Source organism: Rhea pennata, chromosome 5 (genome assembly GCF_028389875.1).
Source record: "Rhea pennata isolate bPtePen1 chromosome 5, bPtePen1.pri, whole genome shotgun sequence".
NCBI classification, from domain to species: Eukaryota; Metazoa; Chordata; class Aves; order Rheiformes; family Rheidae; genus Rhea; species Rhea pennata.
Genome location: NC_084667.1, coordinates 3,773,152 through 3,793,510, shown reverse-complemented (window position 1 = coordinate 3,793,510; position 20,359 = coordinate 3,773,152). Strand labels below are relative to the sequence as shown.

Sequence of the window (20,359 nt, the reverse complement as noted above, 5' to 3'; positions counted from 1 at the left end):
CAAAAGAATAAGACAAAACAGACAAAATATTAGAGAATCTGGTTAGGAGCATGAGCAGTAGTACTGCTCAGTCAGTTAACTGAATAACAAATCTTAGCTCCAAGTAAAGCAGCATGCCTACCAATTTGGGGGTTAAGGATTACATTTCATTTTTGCAGAAGTAGCTCTGTGATATCCAACATGAAGTACAAAAGGAATCTAAGCATTTTAGAGGAATAGCACCTTTACTAGTAAATTGCTTAGAAGACATGCAACCTGTCTAGAAGAGGTTAGTAGACTGGATACTCCTAAAGAGCCATCATTTTACAAAACCAGATGACTGGGAGCTTTGCTTTTCCTTTCCCTAACACCAACTGCTTAAATACTCAGTATAGAAGCATCCTTAAAATAGCCATATATTAATATCTAATTGGCACAAGCACTTCCAGGAGGTACACAAAGAACTTATCTAAGAAGGTTTCATAATACATACCCTTGTTTTGTCAAATAATTCTGACACCTTCAGAAAAAATCTGTATGAAGGAAACATCAACAGCTTTAATGGGATTCAGGTTATATTACAATATAAATTTAAACAGTCTAATTACTTTTTAGAAGTCAAACTAGTCTGTGGCTGGCAAAAAAGGCTGTAAAAGCATTGTTTAGAATTATAATTTACAGAATTTAAAGAACATTATGTTTTCAATTTATAGTGCTTCAGAAATTTGGGGTTGTGCAATTTAAGAAAAGGTACGGGACAAAGTACAGTGGATGGTATTTAATAAAGAATAATTTAACAGCTCCTCGAGGACTCTTTATGCTTGCGTAAATTAAACTCTGAACAAGTCCTGTATATTACCAAGAGTCCTTCACTCAAGTTTCTATGTACTTTTCTCCACACAGTAGATATGACACACACCCTACTTGGAATTTTGGAATTCAGGCAGACTAAGCAAACAACATGGCACAGCTTCATTATAGGAGACAATAAAGGGGATATAAGGTTCAATATATCAGCAGACTGAATTACAGTAAAATCATTTTATTTTGACAGAAGGTAAACATGATATCCGATTCAGACTAAGAGAGTATATATATCAAGCCTTGATATTATAGACCAAAGTAACTGATATGTAAACTATCACAACATTTGGAAGTATATCTCTATAATTCATGTAAATTGACAAAAACAAGTTAACTTTCATATACATCTCCTACCTAACACTAATTAAAGTGCAGACATTCACAAACATCAACTAAGATTTTTAAGCTAGTTAACTAAGTTTCAGATACTGCAAACAGTTCATATTCAAGCTGAAAGATTAAAGAATGAATGTCAATATGTAGAGACTTTCGATTGTCAAAGTTTTTTTGAATCTCTGTAGATCCCTTTTTTTTCTTAAAGGCAATACAACAGCCAGAACAGCAGCACTATTTTTCAAGCTGCAGATACAGGGATCAACCATAAAATCTGTATTCTTGTATCTCATCCATGACGTGTGTGTATGTATGTATATGACATATACTCTGTATACTCAGACCTCAGAGATGTTCTTATTGAATCTCAAAGCACACTGTACAAGTTTTTTAAAAAAGTGAAAGATGAGAGTACAGTTTCTTCCTATTGTGTGAGGATTTTTCAATCTCATCTGTGTATTTCTCTACAATTCTTTTTCCAGAACAATATTAAAGCGAAAATATTAGAGCAGCCTCAAGTTACAGAAATGAAATGCTAAAAAAGAAAATCTGTAATTGAATACAACTATGATAAATTTTGTTCTTATTATAACTAAAGGGATATCAGTCACAGGTCACTATTCAAAGACTGCTACTTAGCAAATTTCCCCACAAGTGAGTAACAAAATCTTACTTGCATATATCTGTGGAGTCCTGTGTTCCTAATGCATACAATGAGGAACCAATTCTGTTATAGTCATCTGCTACATCTAGAAAAAAGCAAACATTTTAATATACATTTTAATATATGTGTGTATATATATATATATACACACACACACACACATAAAACACACACATTTACATACATACATAGTGTGTGTGTTTTAATATATCACTCTCCTTTCTGCAATTTTTGAAAAGCATCAGTTCCTTTATTTCTTCAGAGTGTGTGTTTTTCTAAAAGGAGTATGCTTTAATGCAAAAGATGAAATAAAATTTCATTTATGTCAAGTATTACCAAAGACAGCTTCACACCCTAAACACAGCTCTTCCTCCCAATCATGAAGTCTATAATTTGTCTAGGGATATTAATACTCTTAGTACCTGCTAGGTGAAGTTTGTTGTGCAACACTGTACATCTTCCATTAAAAAAGAACAAAGTCAATTGCTAAAGCCTTAATTTAAAAAAACCCTCTGAACTATCCAAAAAAAACCATAGGTAGTACAGCACTACATACACAACATCGTTACTAGTATGAACTTAATTTTCAGGAAATCCTGATCAACAAGCAGTCATTGGCAGAAGTAGCATTAGTGCTAAAACATTCAAAAACTGAAATTATAAGCAAGGTTTGTAAAAAAAGCCTGCACGCTTTGACTACTGAGATACTGCTATATACTAATTAAAAAAAAAAAAATCAAATCTTTATACAGAGGATATTTTTTTCCCCAAGAGGTTTTGTATTAACTCAATGGATGATGAAAATGCTAATAGTTCCATGCAATGAACAGAAAAAGATATTTACTTGTTAATTTTGGAATCTGTATGCTTTAAGCATCTAGATCTTTACATTTGAAAAGTTTCGGGAGAAATTACCTTAAAAATAAAACATAATTAGAACTAATTCTATCATATTGAAGTGTCATCAGAATGACTTACTTTTTTGTTTTGTTTTGTTTTTTTTTAATAACACAAGCTTGTTTTAATACCTACAGTGGTAGAGAGATCTTCCCTCTAATTTATTACTCCGTAACATCCTGACAGAATTATTGCAACTGCTTACAATGAAGAGCAGCATCAGGGAGTCCCTTTTACTTGCCTCTTCCAAATATAAAAATAGATTTTCTGCTGGAAATAGAAAGCTAGTATCTTTGCAAACACTGCATCTCTCTGCAGCTCATGAATAAGTTATCCATGAACTAGAATGCCAGTTTCCAAAACAAGCTTCCCAGGTCACTGGGGTACTCCTCCGGACAGGATTCAACAGGCACCATTTATCCCAATGATAGTTTGATAAAAGCTGCCAATAAATATCCTAGAGGTCTACATCTTAAAACTAGTGAAGCGTTGTCATGAGTTTCATCAATCTGTTTAATAGATCTTTTGTAACATTTTTTCCTGATTCTATGCTGACACGAAAGGTTCTCTCAATACCTCAAGCTTGGTACTTAACTACCATGAATGAAGCTGTTTTCTTTTTAAGAAAGCAAACAAATCACTAGAAATCACTACAGGTAGGAATCAGGTGAAGACACAGGCTCATTTAATATTTACATTAAATCATAACTGTCTCTCCCCATCTCCTAGGATGGGTATTAAAGCTACAAAAGATGCAGTCTTCAGATAAAAAGTACCTGAAAAGCTCCCTGGCTCATAGTTTAAACTCTCATGTAATATCTAATTTATAGCCCACAGGAATCGAGATTCTATTAGAAAGTTTGTGGTCTGGTTTTGTGTGAACTGTATCACTATAGACATTCTGTGAACCAGAGATAGAAACTTCAAGAAAATAGGCAGTATCTGTTAGTTCAACTTTGATTTATCTGTAGCACAAAACTTAAAGATCAAGGGTGATGGAGGTCAACTACTTCCTGAGTTTCTCAGGATATAATTATTAATATATTTCTAAACAAGAAGCTTCCCATTTTCCCAATTGTGCCACTACAATTGAGGAGATTCTATCTAGAGCTTCCCAAAAAACATATTAGCTAGCACTCAGCTCAAGAAAAGGCATCAATAACTAAGTGGAGAATCTTAGCCCATTAAGAAAAGAGGTCTTGCAAACCAAGGTAATGAATCCACCATTTCAGTCTCCAGTCTAAACAGCTGAAAAACAGAAATCTGACCTCCTTGTCTAGGACTAATATCCCTTACAGAAAGGGTTTGCTGTTCAACAAAGTAACACAATGCCTAGCATGCCAAGCAATTGAACCCTGATGACTGCAAGATCATTTAGTTAGGAGTAACTTCATAGAAGAATTTAAATTATAAATACTGCCCTATTACCCACCTTTTCAATTTTAAAGGCTCAGAATCAGACTTAAAAAATATTACTATTACATAGATTTTTGTGTATCTCTTTAAAAGGACATCATGAAGAATCAAAAGGTCCTCCATGTGACAGTAGACCATTCTTACACCATCTTACTGCATTTATTACAGCAAAGACTAAGCTTTGAAAGTCAGGTTAAACTTTATATTATCAGAAGTCTATACTCGGAAAAAATTATTCACTCTTTCCACGATAAAAAAAATACTGCTCCTCACAAACCCTTTATCTACATTCTAGCTAGTACTGTTATCATTTTGGACAAAGAACTCACTTTTATGTGATCTTGTCATTTTATCAGATTTGGCAGAGGCATCTTTGACTCTGTTGTGGTATTCTACAAGGAATGTTCTTTCGTGTTCGAAGAAGTCATCCACATCCTGAAGAAAAACATAAACATTTTCAAAAACAGGCTTTCATTCATTCTTTTTAGTCTCATTTACATAGAATAAGTTTGCATGTATTGCAGTTGCTGTAGCGTGAAATGAAATCTATTTTATAAAATGCTATTAATGCATATTGATTCCTTCTTCACTTATTTCAGCATGATCTGAAGTTTTATATTACGAATTTGTAACAAGTATCCTAGAGGTCTGGGTCACTAAACCTGAAATAAAAGAAAGTTCACTACGAAATATCACTTCTGTGATAGAAAAAAATAAGATAAATGTCAGTTACTTAATAATAGAACATCTATCTAGAAAAATTAAGGGAAGGGGGAAGATATACAAATCGTGCAAATCACAGAATCATAAAATGGTTGAGGCTGGAAGGGACCTCTGGAGATCATCTAGTTCAACTCCCCTGCTCAAGCAGGCTCACCTAGAGCATGTTGCCCAGGATTGTGCTCAGACAGCTTCTGAGTATCTCCAAGGATGGGGACTCCATGACATCTCTGGGCAACCTGTTCCAGTACTTTGTTATCCTCACAGTAAAGAGGGCTTGGCTTTTTTTGTTTTGTTTTTTTTTTTTTTTTTCAATGTTCAAATGGAACTTATCATGTTTCACTTTGTGCCTCCTGTCACTGAGCACCATTGCAAAGAATCTGGCCCCATCCTATCCCTCCCTTCAGATATTTATACACATTGATAAGATCCCCTCTAGGATCTAGGATTTTACATCTCAAAACTCAATAACTCCTCTAATTGCTTGCAAATGGAAAGTTACCTCTAGAAAGAAAGGAAACCAAAATCAGCTTTAAGTTTGCTATAAAACTACCTCTTTAAATTTTGGAAAAGTTTTAAACTTGAATTTTGTCTCAATTATCTTATTGAGTCTATTTGCGGGGGGGCGGGGGGGGGAGCAGTACCTCTACCACTGCTCACAGCTTTGAAATAGTAGAGGGACATTACAAGGCTAGTAAAATTCACTGCTGTTTTAGTAACTCCTGAGCAGCAGCAGCTGCCAAAGACAGTGTATTTTCACAGCATAAAATGACAGACCAGAAGAAAACCAGATTATGAATTAATTATGTATGGACAAGAAAAATGCTTGATTTCATAAAACAGGGGAAAAGAAAGAGTTCTGAAAATCCCTTTCCACAGAAGCAATCAGATAAGAGAGGGAAAAAAAAAAAAACAAAAACACCACCAAAACAAACACACAATGCAGCCCACCAGCAGAGAGGTATGTAATTCAAAATTCCAAATCCTATTAGCCGGAAAACAACTACAACAAAACGCATGCTCTCAACTCAACAGCTTGTACTTCAACAGGAGACCTAATCAGCATGCTCACCTGGATTTTGTTTACAGAATCATGGGTTCACAAGTCCCTTCCCACCCTCTGCCTCTAATTCTTAAGTTAGACAAGAACAAAAACAATCTTTTTGTAGCTACATGAAATTCTGCTTCATTTAAACATAGAAGAAAGAGACAACAATGTTAAATTTAATCTTGAAACACTAAGTAGTAATCACCTTTACTCCAGAAACAATGACACCATCTGCTGATTTAACCATGTTTTTAAAGAAGTCTTCAAGTTTCTCTTTCTTATTTTTCCCACGAACACTCAACTGAAAAATCAATTCATATGTTATGTTAGCTAATTTGCTGGAGACAATAAGAGCTTCCTTTTTTTTTTTTTTTTTTTTCTTTTTTCTCCCCTCTCCCCTCCCCAAAAAAAGGTAGGACATAACTACATAGCAAAACTTGCTGCCCCTAAACCAGTGTTTCTGCTCTCTTCTTAGTTTTATATGTGTCTTAATGGGAATCAGGCATCATGTACCCCAGAACGACATACTAGTCTTACAGACTAGACTGTCTTATCACCTAATGTGCTCTTCCAGGAAATAACAAAACTAAAGCAGCAATATCCTAGTACTTAAAGATAATTCCAAATGCATGAGGTGTATGTTCAAGTTTTTAATAATACAATATTTATCATGCACAGTAAAGCTGCTGACAAGTCAAGCTAATATAACCAGGTTTTCCTCTTCTAAGTATAGAATGACAGGCATTTCACTTTCAGAATTATGAAAGCATTTACCCTTCACTGTACTGATAGTGTCAGTTTCACAGTCTCCTCACACTCTTCCTGCCAGTCTAAATTTGCCCAAATTTACAAAGCTGAGCTCCTGAATCAGTTGACATTTCTACATCAAGCTAAAAGAGGATCAGCTTTACACTATTTTGGTTCCATTGAATACATTTTTAACTTCAACCTGTCATGATCTTATCTTGGTACTAACATTAATCAAAATTTCACCTACATTAATTAAAAAACCCTCTTTATTATCAAAACAGTTCATTAGAAATTCTCTTTGAATATGTGAATAACAATTTAAAGTGCAGTTCCAAATCCTAAAAGTTATGTTTTCTTTTTTTGTTGTTGCATCATGCCTTCCTTTTCAAAAAAAAAAAAAAAATCCAGTCAAGGAGTGGACAAGTAGAAGACATGTGACATCACCACCAAAAGTAAATATTTTTAATCAAAAGCATATTAATTTCACATAAATATTTTTAGTGATGAAGCTAGGGCACAGAGAGCATTTGGTCCCCAGGTGGCAGCAAAATGCACTCCTATTGAGCTACATGAATTTTTAACCTTTAAAATACATGTATGCCTGGCATGAAGGAACTGACGCAATTTGCTTTGAGAGATAAAGCCTTTTTATCAATTTTACATGCAACCATAAAAGTATGCTTTGATTTTTCTTGCTAGCAAATCAGTTTTCAATACTCACATCCTGATTATATTCCAAGAAGACATGAAAATTTAAATCCTTTCTCAAAATGGGATGTGCAGCCACACGACACAAAAACACTTCATGCATTGCAACTGTCTTCTTGAATATTGCCAAATATTCACTGAAAACAAGAAAGAAGACAGACATAAAAGTTTCACACAAAACAATTAAGTTTCAAATAAGCCTAGTAAAAAGTTTTAAGACATCCTCAGTAAATATACAAGATTGTAAGTAGACATAGTAAATGTTATCACGCTGATATTTGATACATATATAAATACACAGTTCAATGTTAATACAAGGGGGAAATTTGAAACCCTAACATACAGGCTTTCAAAGACTCAACAAATATATTCTAATTTTTAAGACTAGCTAACATACAGACTGGTTTGCTACAAACTTAACCTGTATTTAAGTGTCCTTCCCCTGCCTGCCCAAAAATCAAGAAATTGAAATATCTCCTACAGACAATATATAGCTGATGTGCAAATTACTTCCCCCCCATCTCCATCCCCTGACCTATTTGCACCCTCGTTATTTATTTGTCTTTTAATGTCCAAATGTCCGTTTTGTTTGTTAGCTCTTCAGGTCAGCATTCTCTTATTCCATGTTAAGCATCTAGCCTTCTTGGCCTGAAGCTTACATGGAAGTTTTGCTTCATAGTGGTTCTAAAAGTGAAATTAAGTGCTGCATTTGGTAAGTACAACCAAAAAATGACAATTAATCATGACAATCATGTAGTTGTCCAGTCCAACTTTAAAACAAATATAAGTTGTGATTTAATTAATAGGAAGACATTCTTATCTATACAAGTTTGCTAGAATTCATTTTGCTTTGCAAATTCAATTAATAAAACATAACTTGTCCAGAAATGGCAAGTTATTCCCCATTCTCAGGTCAAACAGTGAAATAATAATAGTAACACTTTTGCTTCCACTATGTGCAAGGACGTTAAGATTTACGTACCAGCAAACCAGCAGGGCCAGTGTTGGGAGATGTTTGATCTCCATGAGAGTAGTAGTCATTCAGTGAAGACAAAAAAGGAGGATGCAGAGGATGCAGAGGATGGAGGTGGCAGAAGAAGAAACCCCAAGTTTTCTGTGTTATCCAACCCCTAACCAGACCACAAGAGAATCATGATCAGGGCCGCTGGAAAACCACAGATTCTTCAAAATTTATAGTGTTTTGCTAACTTCCAATTTTCTGCATATTAGGCATTTATCTACTCTGTTATCAAATTATGTTGTATGTATCACTAATACAGAGCTTTTGAAGTAATTTGCTCACAGTAGCTGGAAGCTGGAAAGAAAGAAACAGTTCTAAGAGAAGAACTCTCTTCTTGCCAGTTCAGAGCTCTTGAGAAAAGCAGTCTAGAAGCAGTGTAAATATACACTTGAAGACTAAAACCAACAACAGGAAAAAGATCAAAGAAGTGAGTGCATGACAATGAAACTGGATGGAGCGAGAAGAAACTTCATTGTGTAACTCAATATAGAATAAAAAACCTTACTGTAGATCTTTTGATTCATATTAAATTCACAGTAACAGAAGATACTATATTCAGGAAGCATACTCTCCCTGTGCAAAAAAGAGACTGTCATTAAAAAAAAAGGATGGGGAGTAGATTTCCTAGTAATCTCCAAACCTCTTGGGAAACAGAAGGTTAGCTTCTTATGCTTACAGTACCAAACATATGCAAAAAAAAAAAAAAAAAAAAAAAAAAAAGTTCAATCACTGTATATATAAACCTTAAAGTTTCACTATACTTATAAAACATGGAACACCAGAACTAAAAAACTAAAAAAAGATCGAGGCTATGATCCTTCCTAAGTGTTCTGTGAATGAAATAAACTAACAAGCTGTTGCCTTACAAAAGAACTTGCTGATTTTCTTACTGTTTTATGAAATTTTATGAAACGTTTTAGAAAATGTTTTATGAAATTGTCTTAACTTCTGGGCAATGATTTCTCCAATTTTCCTACTGGCTCTGATCATGATCACTAAGATAACCCTGATTATGTAGCAACAGAATGGTCAAGACTACCTATTGTATTAAGGGCCATTACAGTGAAATCAGAAACAGCATTAAAAAGGCGAGGGGAGTAGTAATCATGTCTACATACGCCTCTAGTTCTTGTTTCATCTTGGTGAATTCCTCTTTAGTCATTGATCCTTCCCCTTCTCCAAGCTTCTGCAATTTCTCCCTTGAGGCATCAAAGTCAGGCCTGGGTGGTGCTGGTGGAATCTGGAAATGAATCAAAGGGGGAAGGGTGTGTGCGTGTGTGTGGTTTTTTTTTTAAGTTTCTTGCAGCTTTTTAATACATGGCTCTCCCTTTCCTCGTTTATTAAGGCATTAATGGACACACTCTTATGAGCAAGTTAGACATTCTGCATTACTATGCCAATTTTGGTTAAGTGTCTGGAGATTACTAAAGAATTAAGTAATGGTTTCAGTAGTTCAATTACAATAGAAATCAAAAAAATACTCAACTTTCCCAATACAGGGAATTAAAACTTTAAATCATAATTTTATAATTGTTTTTGTTATAGTTTATTTGGTAAGGATTGTTTTCTTGTTTAAAGAATAGAAGAATTTCTAGAATTGTTTTCACACCGTTCATTTACAACTCCTGAAAACATTTAATTGAAAACCATTCTGAATTATTTGAAGACACTAGTTCTTTCTTGCAGCACCCCCGACATTAAAGACACATCTGCTGAAATAACAAAGTACACAGCAGACAAGTCCTCAGGTTAATCTTGTAATATAGTATATTAATGTTGAAAGAGGAAACACTGTAGTCAAGCTGATCCTGGACTGCAATGAATAGAGACACAGGAAACAAAGCTATGCTAAGCTCAAATTTAAATTCATTGTTATTAACCTGTTATATTAATCCTTTACAATAAATAAATAAATAAATTAAAATAAAATCCAGTCTACTTAGTCAACCATTTGAAACTAATTACTACCGTATTGAAGGTCCGTTCCTTTCAAGCAACTCTTCTTACTAAAAAAGGCTAACTCAAGAGCAGTATGACACACCACCAATTACTTTCATCATAACGTACCCATTAGTCAATTGGAAATATACGTTTATCTACTGAATTAGTAGATCCCCTCACTCAAACACGAAATACATAATTTTCGCACCAAGATGATAAATACTCCAATTTTAATTAAAGTTTGAACAGTTGCAGCCAATTTTAACAGGTACTTTCATAAGATAACTATTTTGGGGATATCAATTCCCTGCATGCTTTAAATAAACTACAGAGCAAAAGCTATTGGGTATTAAGGTCCTCTATAGTAGTATTTGCTGGGGTGGGGGTGGGTTCTCCAACTGATTTGTAAGGAAAATGATTCTGATTTTCATAATGAAAACTGAAAAACTTAATTATCACAGAGTTCAGTTACTGCACTCTTCACTATGCCTGCTATTAAAATTAAACATGAAACCAAGTTAAACAGTAGTTTGCAAGAACAATAGCACCACGTTATAAAGTTCACCTACCTCCCATATTTTAATATTGTAAACTAAAACTACGCTACAATACAGTTGATAAAACATTAAACCACTCACTCCCTAGTACTAAAAGGCAAGTAATACAACAACTACAGTGACTTTCCTACAAATTTACTTCAAACATTAACTTCACATAACTGCATGAAACTAAGTAGTTAAGTACCAGGTTCGATTAAACACAGTGGGAGTGAAAGGTGTAAAAGCAGCCATAAGGATTTTTGATCCAGTTCAGGGAAAACAGTGTAAATAAAATGGAAGAACTGTAATACTTACGATATAGCCAGCATAATCTTCATTCTCAACAAAGGAATCATGAAGCCAAATAAACTCTTCATGTTGACGAACAACAGAAAATTCATTTTGTTTGAAATTTGGTAAGGAACTCTGAAAGAGGGAAAGGGAAATTATGGAAAAAAAAACAAAGTTTTTCATTACTATATGAAAAATGCCTTAAAAACAATAAAAAATATCCTTGTAAAAATAACCCAAGCACCAAGTACGGATTTGAAAAAAATATTTGTACAGTAATAGTTATCCCTATCTTAATTAGTACATCAGTCAATTGGAACACGATGCCCGGAGAGGTTGTGGAGTCTTCACCCTTGGAGATGCTCAAAACCTGACTGGACAATCCTTGAGCAACCTGCTCTAGTTCACTCTGCTCTGAGCAGGGGGCTGCATTAGATGACCTCCAGAGGTCCCACCACCCTCAACTATTCTGTAAGTGATTCTGCCATCAATAAACCTTTGACTCTAAAATAAATAAATAAATAAATAAACAACCTGTGATTTTTAACAAAACTTGAATACAATTCCATTACGAAATATATTTTTATAATCTGAAATGTCTAATTTATTGAAAACTACACTGAAAAATATTGAGGTATATTAAAGATCAGACCTGCAAATAGACCAATTACTAAGCCTGGGAATAACATGACAACACAACACTCCAGAAAACTGCAAGTCATTTTTTCTAAACTATTTTTGGATTGTCTTCTTTTTCTTTTCTTTTTTTAAACTTCCTAAGCAATTTATGATCTGAACTTTTTTCTTGAGCACTGTAGCTGACACAGTCTCTTAAACAAGAGTATGCTATTTTTTCATTTTCTTTGGAAGGCATTACATTCCAAAGCAAACTTTCTTTTCTATAAAATTACAAAAATTTTCATTGTACAGACCCAGGCTTTTACCTTTGTATGGACGGTGAATTTCACTTTATCCCTCTCACTGAGAGCATCTGAAATATCCACTTGCAGAGCAGCATCAGTCTGGAGATCTACGTTTATTGCTCTAAGCTAAATAAAGAAAAATCTATTTAGCTTAAATTAAAAAAAGCAAGAAGAAAAAACAGAAATTTTATACATACATATATATATATATATATATGTATTCATTTATATATATAATCTGAACTTTTCAGAGCTATGATTCCTTGCAATTATTTTTCTGAATGCAAGACTGCAATCTCTTTAAAAAACAGCATTACAAATGGCACAAATGCAAGGAATATATATATTCTATTTTTTCCCCAGAAGACATATAAAGTAGAGCTTTAAAATCTGACAAAATGATACAAAAGTCGCATCAAAAAGAAAATGGGGCAATGATCAAATACAGAAAATTCACAAGATATCTGTGCACTGTAATTAGAAGAGTCAGTTTCGAGTAGTAACTGGACCAAATGCTCCATTCCAACTCAGGAAAACTGATATGATTCCCCTTACACTTGGTCTGCTGTTCTAGAGCAATTTGCTGCATGATAATTTCTTCATCACAGTTAATGAAAACTCAGAACAATTTTTACAAGTACTAAGGCTAATTCTGAAATTTTCTGCAATCACATTGTCAGAAATTATTTCAATTCCATGCTTACGAGGCTCACTTTTTATTGAGATGCTGTGTTCTTTTATATTACCATTTTTCTAGAAGTACCACGTTCTACAGCGCATAAAAACACTTTGCCGTACAAAGAAAAACACTTCCCCCCACAAGTTTCTTCTGGATTGCTTTTTCAAGTCTGTGCTCAAGTACAAAAATGCTTAAGTATCAACAGCGCATAGTACAAAGGCCACACAGGAGCAGATTTTGAATGGCATGCTGCAACACACTGAGACTTGGGAAGGACAGCTTAGGAAAGCAGCATCAACTTCCAGACCTTATTTGCCACCAGTTATCCGAATCCATTGCCGTGGTCGACACCTGCTCCTACTCCTCACTTTTCTCTTTACCCTCAATGCAGACAGCTCTGATGCTTATACGGCAGCAGATTACAATTAGCATATTAATGTAAACCAAAATCACTACAGTCTAGCATATTATGCTAAATTAGCAAACTGTAGCAGTTCAACAGCTACCACAGCTGCTAACTGATCCCTAGGAAAATGTGGAAAGCATTAAAATCACCCCAAGGTAACATAATCCCTTATATACTTCAGGAATCTTCCCCCTCTCCTGCCCACGTTTAGGGGTCACGGCCTCACACAAAAGCAAGAAATTGTCATGCACCAATTCATTGCATCTCATTTCTTAGAAGAATCTCCCAGCTCCTGCTGGGAGTTCCCTGAGTTTCCACTATGCTTAGCATCTAATTTAAGAAAAAAAAAATACTATCTGGCATACCAATGTCTGCCTTATCTCAGCAAGTAAAAGCTGTTAATGGTTAGGTTCTTCAGAGTATTGTTTGTTTTTACATTCCCCCAGCATAGATTAATAAACACAGAGTAATCTCAGCAAATCTTTATTATCCAAATGGCATTTTTATAGTCTTTTACAGTTCATAAATGCTTTGTCCTTTTGTTCTCCCCCTCTTTTTTAAGTAGCGGAACACTAAATTCTAAGATTCAGGATAACATCTGCTCAAGTTTCTCACCAGTGCTTATGCAGTGTCTAGTGTAGCGCATTCAGGCCACATGCACTAGTCACAGCTTCAGAAACAAAATGTCTTTCTGTGCTGAGGAAATTAAAAGCAAGCAGGACAACTTCACTTATCATATGTAAATGTAAAGGACTATTTCCTTGACTGTAACAAACTTAGCATAATTTAACACAGGATTAAACTGAGTTATCTAGCCTGACTGCCAACAGGGAAAATTTTCATCTGTGATGGTAATAAAGCATTTTGTAAAAGGTGTCAAAGATGATCAGAAAGTTGAAGGACTCCAAATTTGTTCATGTGGCACAATGGTTCATATTGTATTATTGCAAATTAAATATACAAACAACATCATCACACCACAAACTTAAGCAATCGCTTCAATACTACTTCAAAAGAAAACTGCCACGAATGGATGGTTTTCTAGTTATCCAAGGAGTTGAAGAAAAAAATATAATGCTACAAAACCTTCCCAAGTCTGATTTGGATAAAAACTGAAATGAAACTATCTTAAATTCTGAAACACTGGAGATGGCATAATCCCTCTGTCTCTGTCCCCCTTACAAACACATAAAACATAGCATAAGTTTATACTTACATACACAGTCTGTACCCTTCCTGGGTATCTTGGAAAAACAAAAGCTAGCTTCTCTTTGCTGCTTACCAATTTCCTATGCTATATCAACAAAGTCTCTGCTTTATTCAAAAGGTGTAGAAAATATCAGAGGCCAAAAAGAGGGCTAAGTGATGCTAGCATACTAAAAGAAAGAGAATACAATAAAGGTATTGTATTGTAAATACAGAGAAATAAAAGGGGAGGGGATTTAGCAACTAAGCTCTTGTTCGAGGACCAAATAAACTGCAAGTGATATTGGTAGGAAGTTGCTATAGACAAGGTAAATAGCCAAGCCTCATATTCCTATTCCTCAGTAATGTCATCCTTTAACAGCAACTATTACGTGTTAACCTCCTTCCAAAAAGTTAAGAGAAAAGGGGGCCTTTCTTCAAAGGGTTCTTTATAAACAGATAGAGAAGTACACAGAGCAAGGAAACTAACAATATTTTCACAACAGAAAATTACGAAGTGTCACTATATAGCATTAAGTTTCTAACAGACCTGTTCTAAGGGATAGGTCATTTGCCTTAAAAGAGTATACAAAGAACATTAGCCAAGTGTATATGCACGTATAAAATACACAAGATAGTACTAGTAGGGCAATACTATATCTGCTCTTCAAGCACACACTGTTTATGCAGCAAAATCACATAACAAATTGGAACTAAGTTACTCAAAGTACACTCAATAGTATCTTTCCTAAGTGAGATTTAGAAAAGCAGTTTTTGCAAGTTCATTTATGCAGACCATTTATAGCAACCTACTTCTACAGACCACACACTGCTAATTCCTCAAAGTTGATTCTTACAGCCCACAGGAAACGCTCCATATGGAGCATCCATACAATACAACTGTCAGAGAATTACTGTTGTATGTGGCTCAACATAACTTCCAGCTTTCTTTTTATCTCATCACTCTAACAAAGTTGTACTGAACGCAACTGTAGCTTACCAACATGATTCTGGAAAGTTAAAAGTAGAGCTGGTATAACAATCCCTTAGTTCTAGAGGGGAAAGAACACATTTTCAAAACTGGAAGCTCAGCTACCCTAAATAGAAGTTACTACACAGGCCTTCTACACCTAGAGGCTTGACCTACCTCCTCCCCACTTCCCTTTCTTTTAAAAAAATCACAAGCAGAGGATGGTGGCAAATCAGAGCCAGAGAAATACCTTTCGATTTTTTTTTTACCATTGCTGCCAAGAAAAGGAGAAGTTATGGATCTGAAGATAAAAGTAAATTCCATTATATCCAGTATATATTCCATTATATTCCAGTAAATCCATTTGTAAGCAGACATTTATGAACAGGAAGGAGAAGGACTCTTTTCTAGTTGAAAAGAAAGTGGGACTGCACTTGGCCAACTGAGATGTAAGTTGTCCAACAGCACAACCAAGACTGCTAAGAGATTTCTAAAAGATTTAAAAATACATTATGAATTCTGATTACCTGTGGTCTCAAAGGGAAAAACTTAAAAAAGGATCAGACTTCCACTCTTATGTTCTACCTACAGCTTCAGATAAAGACAACCATGCACTTCAGTCTGTCCATAAATATTAGGGACAAAGTGCATAAAATATGATTCCACTGTTAACAAGTTCTGCAGTCCAGGTTCTGAAGATGCTCAAAACACTACAATTTCCACTTTCTCTCCTTTTTATGCAGTATTCTTACTGAAGTAGCTATATCATTAAAGGCTTAACAGTGGGCAGAAAAGACCTAGTACAATACTAGGCATCATGGATAGTACTCTCTTTTGGCTTTATGGTCATAAACTGGAGCATAGAATGCACTGGAATCCTACCACTCAGTAAAAATTAATTCTCTCTACTCTTTAAAATTCTTTGATATTACAATTGAGTATGGCACGCATGATAAAAGCATACAGCAATGCACTGCTATTCAGATTTTGCATTTTTAGTATTTATCAATTTTATTTGGGGTATGATGGATATAGCGACTTTAATAACCTGCAACAGCCAGGTCAATTTAAGCATTCCTTCCCAAAAGCAGCTCTCCTACCTTGTTCAAAGTCATTCTTTCTGGAGATACTGAATGACGGGAGCAATCAGTCTGAATGAGTTACACTAGATTAGCTGATTTGTTGCTTAAGTGAGACAGAGCAGTTAAAGAAAGATGGATACAGCAGTTATAAACATAGGATAAATGAAGGCCAGAATCAGCAAGCCTGAGAAAAAGGTTTTCCCAGTAAGAATCATAATCATGGCATCCTGTACCAACAGTAATTAATATAACAACAGAACTTCTTTCCAATAATAAGTTTATTATGCAGTGTGTCTGTAATATAAACCTCCTATTGTCCCCTATGGGAAGGGCCTCCAGGCTTAGAGAGAGCACACAGCGCGCGCTATTTTCCCGAGGCCCTAGCTCAGAATTGCAGAGGGAACCTGGTGCTCTCCACCCGCCTGGTCAACCCGGGCACAGCAGGCGGGGGGGGGGGGGGGGGGGGGGAGAATGTGACAGAGCAAGGGGCGACAAAGAGATAAAATACCAGTTTCTAGCGTCACCCGGGGATCCGCCTCAGGCTGCTCTATCGAGCAACCGCTCCAGAACTTGGCTGAGAGAAAAATGAAAAAGAAAAAAAATCACGGCAAAACACGCTTAGGTGGACCTAAATTCAAAGGCAGGCCGTGCTGCTTCCCCATCGGCAAATCCCAGCGGGCAGCACCTTCCCCCCGACTCCCGCTGCCCGCCGCCAGCACCGCCGCGGCTGAAGCCCCCGGGGGCAGGGCCGGGGGTCGCCAGGGGCCCCCGGGGCCCGGCCGCCCCCCCGCGCCGCCCCGCGGCACTTACACCTCGGTCCTCCTCCGAGAGGAAATCCGGGCCGTCGTCCGAGCCTTCCTGCTGGGGGCAGCGGAGCGGGGCGGGGGGGGGGGGGGGGGAGACAAAGCGCACAGGTTAGCGACCGGCCGCGCACACACCCCCAGACACCGCCGCCCCGGCCCCGCGGCCGCCCCGGCACCCACCATCATGGCTGCTGGCAGCGCTCGGCGCCCGCCCCCGCCCGAGCTCGAGCCCAGCGGCGAGGCGGGGCCGCGGCGCGCGGCGCGGGCGGGCGGGCGCGCGCGGCGTCTCGCGAGGCAGCGGGAGGCCGCGGGGCGGGGGCTGCTCGCGCCTAACGGCCGCGCCGCCGCTGAGAGGAGGGCGGCGGGAGGCCGCGGGGCGGAGGCGGCTCGCGCGTAACGGCCGCGCCCCCGCTGAGGGGAGGGCGGCGGGAGGCCGCGGGGCGGGGGCAGCTCGCGCGTAAAGGCCGCGCCGCCGCTGAGGGGAGGGCGGCGGGAGGCCGCGGGGCGGAGGCGGCTCGCGCGTAACGGCCGCGCCCCCGCTGAGGGGAGGGCGGCGGGAGGCCGCGGGGCGGGGGCAGCTCGCGCGTAACGGCCGCGCCGCCGCTGAGGGGAGGGCGGCGGGAGGCCGCGGCGCCCAGCTGCTGCGTCCGCGTCGCGCGCGCGCGGCCCTGCGGGCGCGTCTGAGCCGCGCCTGCTCCGCGCAGCGAGCGCAAAACCTGCGCGAAGGCAAACTGCAGGGCCGGGCGCCGTGTGTGCTCCGACCTTCGGCCGTGGGGAAGTCATTGCCCTGGGGCTGACGCGCTCTTCGGTTCGTGATCCCAGTGAACGAGGGGCTTCAGCACTGCAGCCCTTCACCGTGTGAATTTTGACGGGTGTATGTGTAAATTTGAGCGCAGTTATGCTGTGCTAGAAGCCAAGCAGTTCGTAGTACACCCCTGGGCTGCAGGCGGTTCCATGACAGAGCGATGACTGCCTTTCAGTTGAGATAAGACCAGATATAAATGCAGAGGGCAGAGACTGGGCGCATGAGACCGCGCTGTCCTGTGAATCAGAGCTAGAACAGCAACGAGAAGACTCAATCTGGGGTTGTGTGGTCAGCATGCCGTTACCCACCTCTGTGCAGGCGCTGAGAGATGGTGGCAGCTGTGGACACTGGTGCTGCCGTGGGCACACACTCAGACAAGGAAATTAATCCAATTGCAAATTAATCTCACAACAAGTGATTGAATCAACTCCACGACCATCAGCTTGGCCATCAATTATGGCCAAGTCCGTAGTTACAGAAGCACTGGTGGGACAGACCGCTGTTTCCAGCAATGCACTAGGGATTTAGGTGGGCCTAAGCTGGTCAGGAACCACCCCCTGAGCAATCTTACTCATGTGGCCTCAAGATAAATGATGAGAAAGCTTTCTGAGCTCTTTACTGCTTAAAGTGTGCTTAGAATTCTGAAAATGAAAATTATCTCTTGGTACATTTTTATCCTATGGTTGCAGAAAGATGCCTTTGAACATTTTTTTACAAATAATTACAAAGGTTGCTTTTTAAACAATCTTCATATGCACGGTCAATTTTTGTATTGTTCATGTACTCAGTCAATTTTTGTATTGATACAGATACATGCCACATCATTCAAAGCACTGACTTACTACTTAGGTCAAGAGAAGTAAAAAATTTTCACAAGACAACCATGAAGAGTATTTAAATACTGACCTATCATACTGAAGGGGTACAGATGAAAGAAATTGATTTTTATGGGTCTACCTACATGCCTTCTCATCCTCTTCTGTTCATCATCTGTGCTCAGCACTGTAGTAGCACTCTGCCTAACAAAGATCTGTTCTTCTCGAAAAACAAAGATCAATGACAGGCGGACCTTGTTTTTTTACAGTTGCTATATTTTTGTAGGACCAAAGAACCCTAGTCAAAGGGTTGTTGTGCAAAGGCTTTACAAATAATAAAAGTACAATTCCCTGTGCCAAAGGCCTGAGGATTCCAGCTGGATGTGTCAGAAAGATCAACTAAAGCACATATGCACAAATATGGTTATCTGGTTTTCCCGTTTGGCTCTGGAAGCAGTTCAGTCACTTTTGTGAAAGCATGGAGGCTAGTAAGGTATATATTCCAATACAACAGTAGTACTTTGGCTCTAGGGGTATTCTGAACTAAATGACACCAAAATTGCTTAGCAGCAATATCTGTGATACTCATCTTTTGTCCTCCCCTGATCAACCTATCCCAGCCCTGTGTCCTACTTTTGTCCCTATGCCCTACTTTTGTCCCCATGCTCCTCCCCACTGTTTGAGCAATGCTTGCCACTGCCACTCACTGTTTGTGCTTCAGCAATGGGGAGAGTGAAGTTGACAGCATATTCTTCTTTTCCAACAAGGATCCGACAAGTAAAGTCGGATCCTTTATCAGAACTGGAATGGGGAGTTGAATGTATGTTTCTATCTGCCACAAGGACATCCTAGTTACTAGGCTAGTAGGTTAAAGAAGAGCACCAACTTTTCTAGTGGTATTTTGTCAAGACTCAATTTAATAAGCCTACTGTGAGGCTGAAGTATCACATCATGTTTCCTTAGACAGCAGAACTTAACCCACTTGAGGAGGTTCCGTCTTGGCTGTTTGCACACTCTCCCCTATGTCCACATAACAATAATAAACCAGGTGAATGAACTAAATATAACCTAGCAAAAGTGAAATTACATTTGTAGCTGAAACAATCTGACAGCTCTCTGGTAAGATCCCATTCCCCTCTTCCTTCTCCACACACCTTGACATCTGCTTTACACCAGCTCTGATCCTCAACAGTCTCTGACTTCAATCAATCTGTCTAACTAGCAGAAAAATTACAGTGAAAAAAGGAAGGGAAAAATTTTTTGGCAGGTGGGTTGCATTGACACAGATAAGATGTATATCCCCAAAGGGGGGTGTAGGAGTGGGAAGTCAAACGAAAAGGAGATAGGGCCAGAAGGATAGTGAGCTGTTAAGTGAGATCCACTGTAAATTCCTTTTTCAATACAAAAGGTTTTTTAGTAAGTCACCTATTCTAGGACAGTCAACTTCAAATGTGTCTGGCCTGCAATAGTATTTTCTCCTCAGTTCTTCTAACTTGATTAATATTCAGGAGCTATGGATG

General features: G+C 38.2%; 1 protein-coding gene across 2 annotated transcripts in view; it reads right to left on the bottom strand.

Annotated features, from left to right (window-relative positions):
• The window catches only part of SNX6 (sorting nexin 6), a 28,379-nt gene extending 10,906 nt beyond the window's left edge, over positions 1-17,473 (bottom strand). Inside the window, exons 1-10 of one of the 2 annotated variants that reach the window (XM_062576087.1) lie at positions 17,400-17,473; positions 17,227-17,277; positions 12,116-12,220; positions 11,196-11,306; positions 9,519-9,640; positions 7,393-7,516; positions 6,127-6,222; positions 4,483-4,588; positions 1,850-1,925; positions 473-512 (exon numbers count right to left, since the gene is read on the bottom strand). In XM_062576087.1, coding sequence (XP_062432071.1) covers positions 473-512; positions 1,850-1,925; positions 4,483-4,588; positions 6,127-6,222; positions 7,393-7,516; positions 9,519-9,640; positions 11,196-11,306; positions 12,116-12,220; positions 17,227-17,277; positions 17,400-17,405 — 837 coding nt within the window. In that variant the 5' untranslated portion in view covers positions 17,406-17,473. The remainder of the gene's footprint in view (positions 1-472; positions 513-1,849; positions 1,926-4,482; positions 4,589-6,126; positions 6,223-7,392; positions 7,517-9,518; positions 9,641-11,195; positions 11,307-12,115; positions 12,221-17,226; positions 17,278-17,399) is intronic. The other variant, XM_062576088.1, reaches the window with a different exon arrangement.
• Between the last annotated feature and the right edge of the window lie 2,886 nt (positions 17,474-20,359).